This window comes from Macaca mulatta, chromosome 2 (genome assembly GCF_049350105.2).
Source record: "Macaca mulatta isolate MMU2019108-1 chromosome 2, T2T-MMU8v2.0, whole genome shotgun sequence".
NCBI lineage: Eukaryota > Metazoa > Chordata > Mammalia > Primates > Cercopithecidae > Macaca > Macaca mulatta.
Genome location: NC_133407.1, coordinates 116,208,613 through 116,221,762, shown reverse-complemented (window position 1 = coordinate 116,221,762; position 13,150 = coordinate 116,208,613). Strand labels below are relative to the sequence as shown.

General features: G+C 41.8%; 1 protein-coding gene and 1 long non-coding RNA gene across 51 annotated transcripts in view; one reads left to right on the top strand and one right to left on the bottom strand.

Moving 5' to 3' along the window:
• The window catches only part of PBRM1 (polybromo 1), a 150,135-nt gene that overhangs the window by 23,582 nt on the left and 113,403 nt on the right, over positions 1-13,150 (top strand). For all 50 annotated transcript variants that reach the window (XM_077993048.1, XM_077993056.1, XM_077993042.1 and 47 more), the window contains 3 exons: positions 491-634; positions 4,455-4,571; positions 10,063-10,131. In XM_077993048.1, the coding sequence (XP_077849174.1) occupies positions 491-634; positions 4,455-4,571; positions 10,063-10,131 (330 nt within the window). The remainder of the gene's footprint in view (positions 1-490; positions 635-4,454; positions 4,572-10,062; positions 10,132-13,150) is intronic.
• LOC144339230 (uncharacterized) overlaps positions 1-13,150 on the bottom strand; it is an 85,005-nt gene that overhangs the window by 61,994 nt on the left and 9,861 nt on the right. The gene's annotated exons all lie outside the window — the stretch shown is intronic.

Sequence of the window (13,150 nt, the reverse complement as noted above, 5' to 3'; positions counted from 1 at the left end):
TCAAGCGATTCTCCTGCCTCAGCCTCCCAAGTAGCTGGGACTATAGGCACGCACCTCCATGCCCAGCTAATTTTTGTGTGTTTAGTAGAGACGGGGTTTCACCATATTGGCCAGGATGGTCTCAATCTCTTGACCTCATGATCCACCTGCCTTGGCCTACCAAAGTGCTGGGATTACAGGCATGAGCCACCGTACCCGGGCATAATTAGTTTTAATTTAGCAAATCATTTGTCTTCTGCCTCAAGTCTTTCTGTAATGAGATAAGACATAAATAATTTGATTTCAGAATGTCTTTAAAACATACATGTAATTTTTTGGAAGTGGGATTAAGACCCATGTATGTTTTAATCATGAGGATGTTAAAATTTGTAATAGAATTTTCAAAATTGTGTCAAAATACTGGTCTTTGCTGAAGCAGGCACTTTAAAAGTAGCAACTAATCTCCAATACATTACTAAAGTGATTTTTTTTTCTTTTTGCTAACGTACAGCCAGATTCTCCTGAATATAAAGCTGCTTGCAAACTCTGGGATTTGTACCTTCGAACAAGAAATGAGTTTGTTCAGAAAGGAGAAGCAGATGATGAAGATGATGATGAAGATGGGCAAGACAATCAGGGCACAGTGACTGAAGGAGTAAGTGTGCAGCTGGAAATTGTGATGGATGGGCTCTTGGAAGGCAGAGAGGGCCCTGCTTGTGATTCCCTCTGGGATGTTGTGGGCAACTAGAATTCCTGTGCAATTGTATTGGTAACTGGGAGAATAAAAGGACATTCAGCCAGAGAGCCCCACTCCATTTTTAAGGGATCCTAGGATATTCTGGACAATGTGTGCCATGTGTGGTGATTTTCATGAATTGTACTTATATTAATGCATATTTCCTGCTCAGTTTTAAAGAGAATCTTGATATTATCAAGGATTAGTCCAGTGTTGTTACATTGAGACATCATGTAAGGGAAGGCAGTGTTGTGATTAGAAGTTGGAATGTAATCACCTTAGTGAGGAATATTTCTGTAGGTTAGAGTGGTTACTGTTCCTAGAACATACTAGGTGTGTTTCTACCGCTGGAATTTTGCAGTTGTTCTTCTGCATAGAAGATGTTTCCTTTGGCTTTTCCCGTGACTGTCTCTTTTTTATTATTCTAACACCATCTAAAGTGGTATCTACTGAGACAGGACTTTCCTGACCACCCTATCTAAATTGTTTGCTTTGCCTTCCTCCTTTTCAGCTCCTACCCCACCTTGTCATCACAGGGTTGTCTTCAGTTTTTATAATGTCACTATATGTGAAATAGCATACTAGTTTACTTGTTTTTCTCTCTTCCCCCAAGCAGAATGTTTGCTCCTGAGCAGGTATCTTCTTGTTCATTTATTCCTTATATCTACACTATACCTGGCATGTAGGTGCTGATAAATATTTACTAAATAAATACACATGCTTCATGGCCAGGCACAGTGGCTCGCACCTGTAATCCCAGCACTTTGGGAGGCCAAGGGGGGAGGATCACTTGAGGTTAGGAGTTCAAGAACAGCCTGGCCAACATGGTAAAACCCCATCTTTACCAAAAATACAAAAATTAGCTAGGCATGGTGGCAAATGCCTATAATCCCAGCTACTCAGGAGGCTGAGGCATGATAATTGCTTGAACCTGGGAGGTGGAGGGTGCAGTGAGCCGAGATGGCGCCACTGTACTCCAGACTGGGCGACAGAGTGAGACTCCATCTCAAAAAAAAAAATGAAAAAAGAAAATAAAAAGACATGTTTGAAAAGAGAAAAAAAGAATAGTAGAGGGAATCAGAACTCTTCTACAGCTAAATTGTAAGAAGCACAATGCGGAATATTCCCCTTTCTTCTGTAACTTATCTACATAGACCTTTTGCTGGAACACAGAGAAGCAGTGATGGGTGAATTTCTCAAAAGTGTAATTACTTATTAGAGTCTCAAAATACAGTTCCTAGTCAGGTGCTGTGGCTCACCCCTGTAATCCCAGCACTTTTGGAGGCCGAGGCAGACAGATCACCTGAGGTCAGGAGTTTGAGACCAGCCTGGTTTCAAACATGGTGAAACCCCATTTCTACTAAAAATACAAAAATTAGCTGGGCATGGTGGTGGGCACCTTTAGTCCCAGCTACTTGGGAGGCTGAGGCAAGAGAATCACTTGAACCTGGGAGGCAGAGGTTGCAGTGAGCTGAGATCATGTTGCCATACTCCAACCTGGGTGGTAGAATGAGACTCTGTCTCAAAAAAAAAAAATATGTATATATATATATGTGTATATATATACACACATACACATACATATAGTTCCTGTATATTATATATATTTTATATGTGTAAAATTTTATATTTTATATATGATATATAAATATATAGTTCCTCAGCACCTTGTCAATTTAAGTAATTAAGTGATTGGAATTAGATAGAAGGCTAAAATTAGGAATTTCCTGGAATTTTACTCTCTCATATAAATGCAGGAGAAGCAACCCATGCTTTCTTCAGTAGAACACTGCTTGCAGAGGCCCCACCCTTAGTGTAGAGCTTCAGGGCTCTAGTCAAAAAATTAAAATGCCTACATTTAGGACTTGCCCATATTTCTTTCTGTAGTGCATAATTGATGAGAAATTGGGAGGATCTTGTATGTTCCCATTTATACCTCCCAAGCCTCTTTCAAATTTTGTTTTTTTGAGACGGTGTCTTGCTCTTTGGCCCAGGCTGGAGTGCAATGGCACAATCACAGCTCACTGCAACCTCCATCTCTTGGGTTCAAACGACTCTTCTGCCTCAGCTTCCCAAGTAGCTGTGAATGCAGATGCCTGCCACCATACCAGCTAGTTTTTGTATTTTTAGTATAGATGAGGTTTCACCATGTTGGCCAGACTGGTCTCTAACTGCTGACCTCTGGTGATCCTCCCACTTCAGCTTCCCAAAGTGCTTGGGATTATAGGCGTGAGCCACCATGCCAGACCCCAAGCCTTTTTATAGCTCTATGATTCTCATGGAGGGAGAAGACATTTTCAGGTTTCTAATGTTTAAATCAAGGATGATTTTCTTGGGACTGGCGTGGTGGCTCACTCCTGCAATCCCAACACTTTGGGAAGCTGAGACTGGAGGATCACTTGAGCCCAAGTGTTTGAGACCAGCCTGGGCAACATAGTGAGATGCCCATGTCTACAAAAAGTAAAAAAAAACTAGCCAAGCATGGGGGTACACATCTGTGGTCACAGCTACTTGAAAAGCTGATGTGGGAGGATTGCCTGAGCCCTGGAGTTTGAGGCTGCAATGAGCCATGGTCACGCCACTTCACTCCAACCTGGGCAACAGAGTGGTGAGGAAAAAAGTGCTGAACCTTAAAATTGAGACTATACTAAATAAAAAGAGCTTCTGTTGTATTGAGATAGAATACCTTTACTTTTATGATTTAAACAAGGAAAAACCATTACTCTTTATTTTATATGTACAAAGAATGATTCGGACTAGAAGCATCATTTAATCCTTGACTGAGACATTCCATTGCTTATTCTAGAAACTTGCTTCAGACTTGGACCCTCCCTGGTCAAGTATTCTTTGGGGCATATACTTCCTATGTTGAAACAGTGACTAAGCTAGGTATAAACCAGTCAGTCTAAAGAGCAGAAATGGTGTACATTGATTTACTTAATCGCTATTTAGTTTTGAGTTAATTTGAATTCAGTTGTTAGACCTGGTAGAGCACCCCATGGTGAAAAGTATGTAGTCCCAACTTTATGTAAGTAGTCATTGTCCTGTAAGAATATGAAGACTTCAATAGATGTGAACAGCAGATATAGAAATGACCAACTATTATGGGACATGTTTTCTCCTGCTCAGTTGCTCATTTCACATTTGTAGCACTTAAACTTTGCCATTACAATGTTTACTGTAGAAAAAGGTTCAATAAAAGGACCTACTACAAGGGATTTCATTGCAAAAATAGCATAAGGAGCCTCATTAGGTTCATATAGGTTATTCTAGGGATACAGTGCCTGTGTCCAGCATCAGAACATCATGGGGTGTTCTTGAAATTTGGAGTTAAAATAAGTACTGGTTAGGAGTTGCTTTTTTGGCCAAGTACAGTGGCACATGCCTGTAATGCCAGCACTTTGAGAGGCCGAGGTGGACAGACACGAGGTCAGGAGTTTGAGACCAGCCTGGCCAACATGGTGAAACCCCATCTCTACTAAAAATATAAAACTTAGCTGGGCCTGGTGGCGCACGCCTAAAATCCCAGCTACTTGGGAGGCTGAGGCAGGAGAATTGCTTAAACCCAGGAGGTGGAGGTTGCAGTGAGCTGAGATTGTGCCACCGTACTCCAGCCTCTCCATCTCAAAAAAAAAAAAGAAGTTGCTCGTATGAATTAGCTTTACAATTTTAGAAGCTATGTAATATTCAGCATTTTATTATTTTTCTTACAAAGTACTCTTTTTCTCCACATTACCAGTCTTCTCCAACTTACTTGAAGGAGATCCTGGAACAGCTTCTTGAAGCCATAGTTGTAGCTACAAATCCATCAGGACGTCTCATTAGCGAACTTTTTCAGAAACTGCCTTCTAAAGTGGTAAGTGATGCAATTAAAAACAGGTAAATGTCAGTGTTTTGTTTTTAGTACTTCAAGAATTTTATTAATTACTGATAAATAAAGTAAGTTTAAAAGGAAGGTGTTGGGCTGGGCGTGGTGGCTCACGCCTGTAATCTCAGCACTTTGGGAGGCCGAGGCAGATGGATCACCTGAGGTTGGGAGTTCGAGACCAGCCTGACCAACATGGAGAAATCCCATCTCTACTAAAAATACAAAAAATTAGCCAGGCCTGGTGGCACATGCCTGTAATCCCAGCTACTCAGGAAGCTGAGGTAAGAGAATCACTTGAACCCTGGAGGCAGAGGTTGTAGTGGGTGAGCCAAGATTGTGCCATTGCACTCCAGCCTGGGCAACAAGGGTGAAACCTCATCTCAAATTTAAAAAAAAAAAAAAAAAAAATGGAGGATGTTGGACCAGGCGCAGTGGCTCACGCCTGTAGTCCCAGCACTTTGGGAGGCCAACTAAGACAGGGAGATCACCTGAGGTCAGGAGTTTGAGACAAGCCTGGCCAACATGGTGAAAACCCATCTCTAGTAAAAGTATAAAAATTACCCTGGCGTGGTGGTGCGTGCCTGTAATCCCACGTACTCGGGAGGCTGAGGCAGGAGAATTGCTTGAACCTGGGAGGTGGAAGTTACAGTGAGCTGACATCACGCCATTGCACTCCAGCCTGGGTGACAGAGCAAGATTCCGTCTCAAAAAATAAATAAAAGGAAGATGTTGGAGGCAGCCAAGAGATCCTCCTCACAGCAGCACAAAACATACACGGTCTATCATTTTACATGATCAGAAGGTTGTGATTTTTATTTTTTTTTATTTTTATGTTTTTTGTTTTTTGATTGGTAATTCTTTTTGCTTGTTTCTTACTATGGTAGTATCATAAAATTTATCGTTTTAGCCATTTTTAAGTGTACAGTTCTGTGGCATTAAGTACATTCACATTTTTATGCAACCATCACCATCATCTGGAACTTTTTAGTCTTACAAAACCAAAACTCCATACCCATTAAACACCAAGTCCACTCCCCTCTTCTCCCAGTTTCTGGCAACCACCATTCTGCTTTCTGTCTATGAATTTGACTATTCTAGGTATATCATAGAAGAAGAATCATACAATATTTGTCCTGTGACTGGCTTGTTTCAATTAGCATATGTTCAGGATTCATCTATATTATAGCCTGAATCAGAATTTCATTCCTTTTTAAAACTGAATGGCATTTTGTTATTTATATATAATATCTTTTGTTTATAAGTTTTTTGGGGTGTTTGGTTTTGTTTAGAGATAGAGTCTTGCTGTGTTGCCTAGGCTGACCTCAAACTCCTGGGCTCAAGCGATCCTCCCACCTCAGCCTCCCATGTAGCTGGGTATACGGGCTTGTGCCACCATGCCTTACTACATTTTGTTTACTCATTCATCTGTCAGTGGACATTGGGTTGTTTCCAAGATTAGTAATTCTTCATTGATAAAATAAGCACCTTAACTTAGCCTTATTTATTATTTATTTTTTTTGAGACGGAGTCTCGCTCTGTCATCCAGACTGGAGTGCAGTGGCATATCTTGGCTCACTGCAACCTCCGCCTCCCGAGTTCAAGCAATTGTCCTGCCTCAGCGTCTCGAGTAGCTGGGATTACAGGCATGCACCACCACACCCGGCTAATTTTTGTATTTTTTAGTAGAGACGGGGTTTCACCATGTTGGCCAGGCTGATCTTGAACTCCTGACCTCAAGTGATGCACCTGCCTCAGCCTCCCAGAGTGCTGGGATTACAGACATGAGCTACTACACCCAGCCTAAACGTTGCATTTGTAAGAGTGGAAACTTTCTCATTGTGTAGGAGACAGGGTAAGAGGAAGATAAATGAGTTCTTCCTCCTTTTAGTTCTCTTTGATCTCCTGGTGATGCTGAAAAAAGAAAAAATGAATTAGGTACTCTTCTACCTGAAAAAGGAAGAGGTTTTCTAAACAAGTGAGACCTTTAAAAAGTATCAGACTTCCTTATGCCTTTACATCCAAAAGATAAGTAACATACAGATTTGACTCACATTAGCCTATGAAACCGCAAACATTTTCACGGCCTTAGCATTCTTATATTTCTAGGTAAGGGTATACTTCCAGAAGTACTCTACGGTAGTACTTAGCCCTATTGTGATCATTTACTTTTCTGTCTACCTCCTTTTCTCCCTGAATTTCTTGAGGACAGTGACTGTGCTGTATTTACCTTTGTGTTCCTGTCTATAACTGGAACCCGATCCGAAGGATTGGATGACTTCAGATTACTTTGTACCCCATGCTGGGTGGTCATAGGTATGCAAGATGCTTGTTGACTGATGAGTGGCATGCAACTTTCCTCATCAGTCATTATTAAGTCTAGTTATTTAAAGGTGTGTCTTGATTAGCTGTAGGATAGTTACAACATTAGAAATAAAGCATCTGACCACTGCTGTCCTAGGTGTGAATCTTACTAGAAAGATATAATTATTAATATTGGTCATATGACTTAAAATTTTAAGAAAAGGAGTAAACAGTGTGATGATTCTTTGAAGAATTAAATATGGAATTACCATATGATCCAGCAGTTCCACTTTGGATACATACTCCAAAGAAAGTGAAAGCAGGGTATTGAAGAGATATTTGTATACCCATATTCATAGCAGCATTATTCACAATAACTAAAAATGGAAGCAACTCAGGTGTCCATCAGTGAATGAATGGATAAACAATATGTGACATATACATATAGTGGCATATTATTCGGCATTAAAAAGGAAGGAAATTCTGGAACATCCTACATGGATGAACCCTAAAGACATTTTGTTAAGCAAAATGAGCCAGTCACAAAAGGACAAATACTGTATGATTTCTTATATGAGGTACCTAGAATACTCAAAATCTTAGAGACATAAAGTTAGAATGGTGGTTGCCAGGGGCTGGAGAGAATGGGGAGTTTAATGTGTACAGAGTTTCCATTTTGCGAGATTAAAAAGTTCTGGAGGTGGATGTCGGTGATAGTTGCACAGCAGTGTGAGTGTACCTAATGCCACAGAACTGTACACTTAAAATTGGCTCAAATGGTAACTTTTATGTTACTACGTGAATTTTATTTTATTTTTATTTATAAAAAAATTATAAAAGAAGTGCAGGATAGGTGCAGTGACCCACACCTGTAATCCCAGCACTTTGAGAGGCCAATGTAGCTGAGACTGTGTCTCTACAAAAAAATTTTTTTTAATTAGTTGGACATGGTGGTGTGCACCTGTGGTCACAGCTGTTTGAGGCTTCTGAGTTGGGAGGATCACTTGAGCCTAGGAGTTCAAGGCTGCAGTGAGCTGTGATCATGCCACTTCATTCCAACCTAGGCAACAGAAAGAGACCCTGTCTCTTTTTCTCTCTCTCGCTCTCTGTCACTCTCATTCACCCACACACACATACACGCAAAATAGAAGAGAAGTACTGTCTTCGCTCAAGATTTATTCTTACCCTGCAGGAGATAATCAGTGATGGTCAAATCAACAACAGTGATTTGGGGCAATGAAACATCAATGATTAGTTCCCCCCATTCCCCCTTCAAGGTCACCTTGAAGGAGCTGGTTGGGAAAAGCAGATTTCTATTGGTCCCTCAGGGTGTGGCAGTTTGAAAGACAACAAGAATTGAGACCTAAAGAGGCAGGGCAGTTTCCACCTTTCGTCAGTAAGTCCATCCCAAGCAGGCTGGCTGTGTGGGAGAGGTAGATTGGGAATTTGTGGGATTGGATGACTTCGAGTTACTTTGTACTCCGTGCTGGGTGGCCTTGCCATAATTTGTCCTCTGAACTTTGTCTCAGAAGTAGAACTGGTGAAGAGAAGGGGCAGCAATGGAGATTGATCCAAGTAAAGGAAGGAGTAGGGTTAAGAAAGTACTGGTAAGCTTAGGGGGCAGATGAGATAAAGCAACACAGAGATCATCTATCTATTCAGCCCAGTAATTGAGTGAAGGCTGTGACTTTCTGATTTGTTGTTGTTTGGGCTTCAGTAGGGTTTGAACAGGTAGGAAGAGCTGGGAGAATACAATCTGACTTCCCCTGAACCTCTCCCATCTGATAAGACCAACTTTTGATATTTGGGCAACTGCAGTTATTTCCTCCAAGTAAGAAAATCTGTAGGAAAGGCTGAGGACAGTAAGTGAATCTAGGTTGTGAAAGCTTCAAGGACATTCCTCAACATGTTCAACTTCTTGGGATGAGCTAGTATTTGATAAATCAGAAGTTGCTAATAATTTAGCTTCATTTCTTTTTTTTGTTTGTTTTTTCAAGACCGTCTTGCTCCGTCACCCAGGCTGGAATGTAGTGGCTTGATCTCAGCTGACTGCAACCTCTGCCTCCCAGGTTCAAGCAATTCTCCTGCCTCAGCCTCCCGAGTAGCTGGGATTACAGGCGCCCACCACCACACCCAACTAATTTTTGTATTTTTAGTAGAGACGGGGTTTCATCATATTGGCCAGGCTGGTCTTGAACTCCTGACCTCGTGATCCACCCGTCTCAGCCTCCCAAAGCGCTGGGATTACAGGCGTGAGCCACTGTGCCTGACCAGAATTTTGCTTCCCTTTTTTTTTTTTTTTTTTTTTTTGAGACAGTTGCTCACATTGCTCAGGCTGCAGTGCAGTGGCACAATCTCAGCTCACTGCAACCTCCACCTCCCAGGTTCAAGTGATTGTCCTGCCTCAGCCTCTCAAGTATCTGGGATTACATACATGCACCAACACACCAGGCTAATTTTGTGTTTTTGGTAGAGACGGGGTTTCTCCATGTTGGCCAGGCTAGTCTCAAACTCCTGACCCCAGGTGAACCACCCACCTCGGCCTCCCAAAAATGCTGGAATTACAGGTGTGAGCCAGCACGCCCTGCCTAGATTTTTTTTTTTTTTTTTTTTTTTGAGATGAATTCTCGCCCTTGTCCCCTAGGCTGGAGTACAATGGCACGCTCTGAGCTCACTGCAACCTCCATCTCCCAGGTTCAAGTGATTTTCTTGCCTCAGCCTCCTGAGTAGCTGGGATTACAGGTGCTTGTCACCATGCCCGGCTAATTTTTGTATTTTTAGTAGAGATGGGGTTTCACCATGTTGGCCAGGCTGGTCTCAATCTCTGACCTCAGGTGATCTGCCTGCCTCAGCCTCCCAAAGTGCTGGAATTACAGGCGTGAACCACCACACCCAGCCCCAGCCTAGAATTTTTTAAAACATTAAATTGTATGCTAGTTGCATAATAATAACACTCAAATGCCAAGTTCTAACTCCTATGCCATGCTGTTGGATAGATCATGAAGCTTCTTAAAATTAAATTATTTATGGTTCTGATGTAATAAACGTGCTGTACAGCGGTGTCTTTAGCCTCGAATCTCACAAAGCTACTTAACTGGTTGTTTGAACAACAGATTGTCAGTGTACTTCCTTCTCTTCTCATTAGCTTATTGAGCATGCCTGGCTTTTTGTCTTCCAGCAATATCCAGATTATTATGCAATAATTAAGGAGCCTATAGATCTCAAGACCATTGCCCAGAGGATACAGGTATGAAGATGACCATACATAAATGTTTGTGGTTTAGAGCGGATTGGCCTATGATCTTTCCTAGGAGCTTTTAGAAAACAGAGAAGCTAGTTGTCTCTGTAAGGGGTTATTAGCAAATCATGTAAATAAATTAAAATAGTGTTACTGATTGTAGCTTTGGATTGCATCTTAGGACAAAAGTTAAAACGTGTTGGTTACTGATATTTCTGATTATAAAAGATACATTTATGATAAAAGCTTTCATTTTTAATGTTTTAATTTTTTATTTTTGTGGGTGCATAGCAGGTGTATATATTTATGGGGTACATGAAATTTTGCTACTGCCATACAGTGCATAATAATCACATCAGGGTAGATGGGGTAACCTGTTGTTTATTTTTATCTGCTTCCAAATCGCTTTAGGATACATTAGAATAAAAGCTACCCATAACGGATGTTAGAGTGTAAGGTCAGTGGAATTAGATATGACTTTTTTCTCTTTGGCCCTCTCTACCCTCCCCCTTCACTGTATCCCTAGCAGTAAATAGTGGCAACTAAGCACTCAGCATAGACTTGCTATGTACCTAGCACTGTTTTAAGTGCTTTATGTGTATTAGCTAATTAATTCTTTTTTTTTTTTTTTTGAGACGGAGTCTCGCTCTGTCGCCCAGGCTGGAGTGCAGTGGCCGGATCTCAGCTCACTGCAAGCTCCGCCTCCCGGGTTTACGCCATTCTCCTGCCTCAGCCTCCCAAATAGCTGGGACTACAGGCGCCCGCCACCTCGCCCGGCTAGTTTTTTTTGTATTTTTTTTAGTAGAGACGGGGTTTCACCGTGTTAGCCAGGATGGTCTCGATCTCCTGACCTCGTGATCCGCCCGCCTCGGCCTCCCAGAGTGCTGGGATTACAGGCTTGAGCCACCGCGCCCGGCCAGCTAATTAATTATTAAAACCCCACAGGGTAGTACTGTTATTATTCCTATTTTACAAGTTAGAAAACCGAAGCACAGAAATGTTAAGTAATTTGCCCAAATCACTGCCTAGTAAGGAGAACTAGGATTTGAATCCAGACAGTCTAGCTGTAGTCTGTGTTCTCAACCTTTACACTTACTGTTTCTTCACAGAGTAGGTGGTTAATAAATATTAATTGTGTGACTGAGTGACTAGGATTTAAAATTTGATTATTAGAAGTAAGGGAAAGTATAGGGAAAAAGAGCTAAATTGTACCAGAAATTGAGTATTTAGAGTAGAACTGATATGGGTCTTTTTCTAGCTCTGCTACTTAACCAGCTATGTCACTTTGGTCAGGTGATTTGCCTGCTTCCTCTGCTGTATGTTGCGTGTAGTGTCACTGCTTTGCAGAGTCATAGAGGTTAATGATAATATAGATAAAACATCTCACATAGAACCTACAGCATGAGGTCCTTATAAATGTGAGTCACTGATCTTCCCAGGATAAGGAGAGTTTGCTGCTCCCAGGAGGTAAGGCAAAAAGGAAAACAGTGTGTTACATAGTGTCATTGGGAAATGAGACTGATAGACACTGTGGTTTGCCAGGAAGGAGAAACTTCTTTGACTTTAAATTCTAAGAGAGTAGTAAAGAGTAACAGTATATAATTACTGGTACCACAGATAAATTTTCACAGAATGATAAAATACAGATTGCCTGATGTATCATCTGTTTTTTTAAGAGTTTTTTTTTCTTTTGAGACAGAGTCTTGCCCTGTCACCCAGGTTGGGGCACAGTGGCACGATCTCAGTTCAGTGCAACCTCCACCTGCTGGACTCAAGTCATTCTCCTGCCTCAACCTCCCAAGTATCTGGGATTATAGGCGCCTGCCATCAAACCTGGCTGATTTTTGTATTTTTAATAGAGATAGGATTTCACCATGTTGGCCAGGCTGATCTCGAACTCCTGACCCTAAGTGATCCACCCACCTTGGCCTCCCAAAGTGCTGAGATTATAGGTGTGAGCCACCATGCCAGGCCTCATTGGGTTTTTAGATCAGCCCAATAACTGCTCCTGAGAATGACTCAAGTCTCTTAAATCCGTGGAATTTCTAACATCTGTGTAGGAGGATTATGTTTTCATAATCCTGGAAATCGAATCAGATCTTTAATCATCTCTATCTCAGCCCCAGTCTTCTCTTTTTGACTTCTTGCCTTATCTTGTCCTTTCTTCTTTCCAGAAGTCTCAGAGTCACCTTTTGCCATCACCCGATTCAAGGTCCTTGTCCTCTTATGTCCAAATTACTGGAATAATCTATTTTGCCTCTCTGATGAAAGGCTTTCTAGTCCTTTCTATATCTTGCCTCCTGACCTTGGCTTTCTTCCTGCCAGTCCCCTGCTCAGAGACTTAATTCACTTGTTTTCCAATGCCTGCTAAAGCATGTCACAGCTCCTTGTAGCAGTTGAACAAAACCGACTCTGACTAACTTAAGTGGAAAAAGAATTTTTGAAAAGCATATTGGATAGCTCAGAATTGTTGAGAAGAAAGGTTGAGGAACTAGCCTTTGGATACTAGGCAGAACTTAGGAACATCATGGCACAGCCGAGATCATGCACAGCCTCTTTGTGGTGCCATTGCTGTTACCACTGTCATTTGCTACTGTGGTCCCTGGATACTTGCTGCTCTATTGCTAGACTGTCCTCTACAGGAGTCAGGAATGAATTCCTGCCATTCCTGCAGGAGTCAGGAATGAATTCCTGGCCATTCCATTAGTCCCTCTAGACCTAAGCATGAATTAGCTGACCTGTGGTTATTTCCCCTTGCCCTGGCTGCCAGGCTGCTGGCAAAGTGACCATCTGCCCACTTTCATCCTCATTGTGGGAGGTAGAGCCCTCCCTACACCTATGCTGATTCCCTCCATATAAGAAGGATGTATAGTTGTTGGTAGTCCCACATGGCAAATAGTTATACTCCTTTGCCTGGCTCTCTGGATTCTGCCTCTTTTGTTTTTACCCTACCTGTGCTTATGGTTCTACCCTTCTGCACCTTCCATTTCACTCAGTTTGGTTTCCTTACTCTGTCTAGACCATGTCT